The sequence below is a fragment of the Miscanthus floridulus genome, chromosome 5 (genome assembly GCF_019320115.1).
Source record: "Miscanthus floridulus cultivar M001 chromosome 5, ASM1932011v1, whole genome shotgun sequence".
NCBI lineage: Eukaryota > Viridiplantae > Streptophyta > Magnoliopsida > Poales > Poaceae > Miscanthus > Miscanthus floridulus.
Window position 1 is genome coordinate 34,093,369 of NC_089584.1, and position 5,218 is coordinate 34,098,586.

Sequence of the window (5,218 nt, forward strand, 5' to 3'; positions counted from 1 at the left end):
GGGGAAGCAGGAGGTCCTCAAGGCCAGCCTAGTCATGGCCGCAGATCACAAGAATCCCTGAGGCCCTGCCAGAGGCCCTAGGCTCTTCGACGATATGCTTAAGAAGCCCTGCCCTTACCACCAAGGCCTGGTGAAGCACACCCTTGAAGAGTGCACCATGCTCCAGTGTTACTACGCCAAGCTCGGGCTCCACAACGATGATGCCAAGAAGAGGGGCGCCGACGACAGGGACGACGACAAGGATGATGGGTTCATCAAGGTGCACAATGCCTTCATGATCTTCGGTGGCCCTTTAGCGTGCCTCACGATGCACCAGCAAAAGAAGGAGCACTGGGAGGTCTTCTCGATTAAGGTGGCCACTCCCCGATACCTCGACTAGTCTCAGGAGGCGATCACCTTTGATTGGGATGACCACCCCGAATATGTCCCAAACCCCGGGCAGTACCCACTCGTCGTTGACCCGATCATCGACAACACCCGGCTCACCAAGGTGTTGATGAACGGAGGCAATGGTCTCAACATCCTCTATGCCAACACCCTAGAGCTCCTAGAGCTCGACTAGTCACGACTCTAAGGCGATGCCATGCCCTTCCACAGCATAGTGCTAGGGAAACGCACACGACCCCTCGAGCGCATTAACTTGTCCATCTGCTTTGGCACTCCCTCCAACTACCGCAAGGAGGCCCTCACCTTCGAGGTGGTTGGGTTCAAGGGGACCTATCATGCCATCCTAGGGTGCCCATGCTACGCCAAGTTCATGGTGGTCCCTAACTACACCTACCTCAAGCTCAAGATGCTGAGCCCCAACGGTGTCATCACTGTCGAGTCCACATACGAGCATGCATATGACTGTGACATCGAATGCATTGAGTACACTGAGGCTCTCGTGGAGGTCGAGACCCTCATCATCAACCTTGACTGACTTGGTAGCGAGGCGCCTAACTCCAAGAGTCGTGCCAGGACTTTCGAGCCCACGGAGGCCATCAACCTCATCCCGGTCAACCCCACCTGCTCAAACGACCGGGCACTAAGGATTAGCACCACCCTCGACAGCAAATAGGAAGTCGTGCTCATCGACTTTCTTCTCACGAATGCTGATGTATTCACGTGGAGTCCCTCAGACATGCCAGGCATATCGAGGGAGGTCACCAAGCATGCCTTGGACATCTGGGCTAGCTCTAGACTAGTGAAGCAGCGCCTACGCTGATTCGATGAGGAAAAGCATAGGGCCATCGGTGAGGAGGTGTAGAAGCTTTTGGCGACCGGATTCATCAAGGAAGTATCACATCCATAGTGGTTAGCTAATCCTATATTAGTTAAGAAGAAAAATGGGAAGTGGAGGATGTGTGTAGACTACACCAGTTTGAATAAAGCATGTCCAAAGGTTCCATTCCCATTACCTCGAATTGACCAAATCATCGACTCCTCTTTGAACAAGGCTCAGGGTCACCAGTGTTGATGGTTGGCATAGGAGGAACCACCTCCTCTTTGAACAGCTTGGCCAGCATCATGCCAGGGGCCTCAGCCGCCTCCACCTGCTTCATGACCTCCTCCTCGGCCTTCTCATCATTCTTAGCCACGACATAACCATCGCTGACGGCCTCGAGGTCGATGCTGGCATAGTGCAAGGAGACAACGGCTAGGGCACGCTTGACACCCATATGTAGCGCCCTCCGAAGCCGCTCGTGGACTCAACCGCTCAACACAATCAAGTGGCTATCGAGGGAGCTACCCGACTCAACCCCTCCGACCTCTAGGGCCTCGCAGGTGGTATGGGCAGCGCTCTGTAGTGTGTTGTGCTCCCAAATCTCAGCATCAAGCACTGCCTACACTATGATGGAGGCCTTGGCCACCCAGGTGACCTCCTTCTCCAACCTTGCGCCAAGACAGATGGGATGGGGTCAAGCATGAAAGAAAAACAAGCTGAGTAGGGGCGCAAGCCTATGGGACTCACCCTTGGCTTTCTCCCTCTAGATTTGGACCTCAACCCGAGAGGCCTCGGCTGCCCTGGAAGCCTCCCTCTCCAGCTTTGTGTCACATCAGGGAGTTAGGGGTTGAATGCAAGAAAAGCAAATAAAACAAGGGGCACACGTTCAACAGGACTCACCCTCGGCCTTTTCCTTCCAGGCCAAGGCCTCAACCCGGGAGGCCTCAGCCACCTTGAGGGCCTCTGCTAGGGCACCTTTCGTCAGTAGGTGCACACCCTGCTCTACCACTAGCTGCCCAGCGATGGCCTTGGCAGAGATCTCCAATTGTTTAGCCCGAGACCTAAAGGCATCCTGCTCGCTGGCCACCCGGGTCAACTCCTCCTCTAGCTCCTTGATCCACGTGGCTAAAGGGGTGGCCTGCTCCTGAGCCATGGCTGCCTTGGCCTTCGTATCAGCACAGCGAAGGCGGAGGTCCTCCACCTCCATGCTCTGCACCGACAAAAGCTCGTTGGCATGAGCGAGCAAGTCCTTCTACCACTGGAGCTGGTCCCAGACATCCCTCTCTCGTTGAAGGAACATTGACTTCCTAAGGGACTGGGCCTCAAGCTCCTAGATAGACAGAACAGACGTCAAGCACTATGACAAAACTCAAGAAAAAGACAACACAACACAAGGAAAGAAAGCGCGCACCTGGGCAACATCGGGCAGATTGTCAGCCATGATGGATAGCGCTATTCATAGCTACCGCTCTGCCAGCTGGTGGAATTGCTCGTAGGAGCCCTAGCGCCCCCCTTAGCCGCATCCTCAAGGGCAAACAGAGGCTCCCCCACAGGGTCGTCCTGGCTTCACCACAAGACATGTGGGTGATCCCACCCATGGGGCTCAAGTTGTACACGCACGAGGGCCGAGCTCCCCTCGCCAGAGGTCGGAGCTGGCCGCTTCACGGTGCTGGCCGCCTCAGCGTCCGCCACCCCCTTCCCCTAAGAGGTATCGTCAGAGAGATTGAATGAACCTCTGCCTCCCGGGCGCTCTCCTATGATGGTAGCAGGTCTTGGACCAGGGGCAGTACCAAAGCCTGCCCCACCTCCATCTCTGCATCCTGGGCCGCTGGCCCCGCCGCACCCACGCCGGCCTCCGCTACCTCAGCCTCGATGGTCCTGGGAACTCCAGCCCCTGCCACCTCGGCCTTGGTGGTCCTCGGAGCCCCGGCGTCCGCCACCTTAGCTTTAGAAGCCCTGGGAGCCCCGACCTCCGCCACCTCAGCCTCAGAGGTCCTAGAGGCCTTAGCCTCGCCCTTAGTGGCCTTAGCAAGTGAAGGCACCTCGGCTTCACCTGGCTTGAGGGACTCGGCCTCGTGGGGCGTAGGCGCCTCCTCCCCCGCTTGCTTCATGGCCGCCTCGGTAGCCTCTCCTTGGGTGACCGGCTCCTTTGGGTCGGCCCTAGCTGATGCTGCGCCGCACTATATGGCGGCCTAAGCCTCCACCACCCATTGGGTAGTGGAGCTGGTGCTCACCTTGAGCACCTTACATGGCGCCAAGGCAGGCGCTTTCGCCTGATGCTTCCGACTGAAGACAAAATACTTATGTGGTCAGCATACGACCAAAGAACGAATGGAAGATGCTGCAAACTCCACTGACAAAACACTTACCTTGAGCGGGGACACAACACCTTCTGCACTGCGCCCCTCATCCTCTGCAATGGCGGTGGGGGCACGGCCCCCACGTCCACCAGTGCTAGCTAGCCCTCACCAGACCCTAGCGCCTCCTCGACCCTCTACAGAGGCTGTTGGGTCACCCCTGCCATCGCCTGTTCCACCTCCGCCATCAAGCCCATCGGACTGACGATGCACTTTCCCAACGCCCTTGCCTCGGGCGTGTCGGCCTCAGCCCTGAGGTGGGTGATCACCAGCCCCAAGATGTCCTCTCCTCCTAGAAATGCCAGGCTGCTCACCGATGCCCTGGGCACAGTCCCCCTAACATCAGGGAGATGGTTCGGAGGACCCCGCCCCACCTCTCTCTCATCGTCGTCGCTCGAAGAGTCCGTCAACGATGGTGACGGAGACGGCTCCACCGGGAGACCATCGTGCCTCTACTGTCGGTGATGTTTCTCTAGCTCATCATGCTCGAGGCTCTTCCTCTAGCACCTTGCCTCCTCGGCGTCCTTCCACTCCTTATACGCCTTGGCATGCACCCTGTTCGCCGCCCACCGCTCTGCATCCTCAGGAACGGGCGGTGGGGAGGCCCGCACATCCCTCATCCCCTGCGGGAACGGCAAATGCAAGTAAGGGAGCACATTGGAAATGTAAGGAGCGAGGAGGCCTCAGGAGCTGCAGTGACGCATGACTTACTAGAGAGATGTACCCCCACGTCGGGCACATCGGGAACAGGCTCAGCTCGCTGCTCCTCTGCCACCCCTCCACAGTCTCCCTTACCCGACATAGAACCTCCTCATCGGAAAGGGTGATGGCGGACAATCGGATGCCATCGATCGGCTCAGCCAGTGTCATCTCAAATAGGCGTTGCCGCTGAGCCACGACCACGACCGCCGTAAGACCGCAGCTGCGCAGTGTAACACCCTAGGTGTTTAAATTTTAAAAACAGGACATGTCATCATATGCATTGCAAGGCATTTGGTCATATTGCAAACTTTGATATGCATTCACTAAAACAAGTTTACATTTGTGTTATGAGTGTTGAATTGAATTGTTTGAATCAAGTCAAAATTTGGTTTGGATTTGAATTTTCGTGAAAACCCTAATTTTCAGTATTTAAATCCTACCCTGAAAACTCATTTCAAAATCTAACCATATTTTGGGGTTGAGCCCAAAAGCAAAAGTGTAGAGCTTGTCTAGTTATACAAAGTTTGTTTTTGGAGATTTCAAAGTTGTTATGAAAAATTTGGAGTAATTCGAAAAGGCGTAATTCGTTAAATGTCACCTATTTGAATTCAAAAGTTCATTTCAAAATGTAGACCGAATTAGGGGTTGGTTATAAAAGCAGAGTTGTAGAACTTTGAATTTGGAACAACTTTTATTTTTGGAGATTTTTGAGTTGTTACACAAATTTGGGAGTAATTTGAATTTGAAAATGAAGGGCAATTCTGTAAATTCTATGAACAGTGGCCGCCGCTCTGGCTACACCGTCGGCAACCTTCAGTTTGCTTCCAGGCGCGCGCGTGGATGTCCTCGGCTTCGTGCTGGCATGGAGAAGTCTCCTACGTGGCTTCCTTGTGCTTCTGAGCCGCTCTATTTAGCCTTGGCCATCGTCGTTTGCCCCCGCTCCCTTCCTCTG

The 5,218-nt window shown here is 55.1% G+C and overlaps 1 protein-coding gene across 1 annotated transcript; it reads right to left on the reverse strand.

The window, feature by feature from the left end:
• Positions 1–2,093: 2,093 nt before the first annotated feature.
• LOC136454503 (uncharacterized) lies at positions 2,094–3,318 on the reverse strand. The gene is made up of 2 exons (XM_066454903.1): positions 2,998–3,318; positions 2,094–2,417 (listed from the first exon to the last, which is right to left on the reverse strand). The coding sequence occupies exons 1-2, from the start codon at positions 3,316–3,318 to the stop codon at positions 2,094–2,096; spliced, it is 645 nt and encodes a 214-aa protein (XP_066311000.1).
• Positions 3,319–5,218: the final 1,900 nt, after the last annotated feature.

Bases quoted from the DNA above. Each gene is read 5' to 3' on its own strand.
- LOC136454503 (XM_066454903.1), bottom strand. From the start codon at position 3,318: ATGAAGCAAGCGGGGGAGGAGGCGCCTACGCCCCACGAGGCCGAGTCC. The intron at 2,418-2,997 runs GTACTGCCCCTG...TTGTCGGTGCAG, and splicing joins TGGAGGTGGGGCAGGCTTTG to AGCATGGAGGTGGAGGACCT.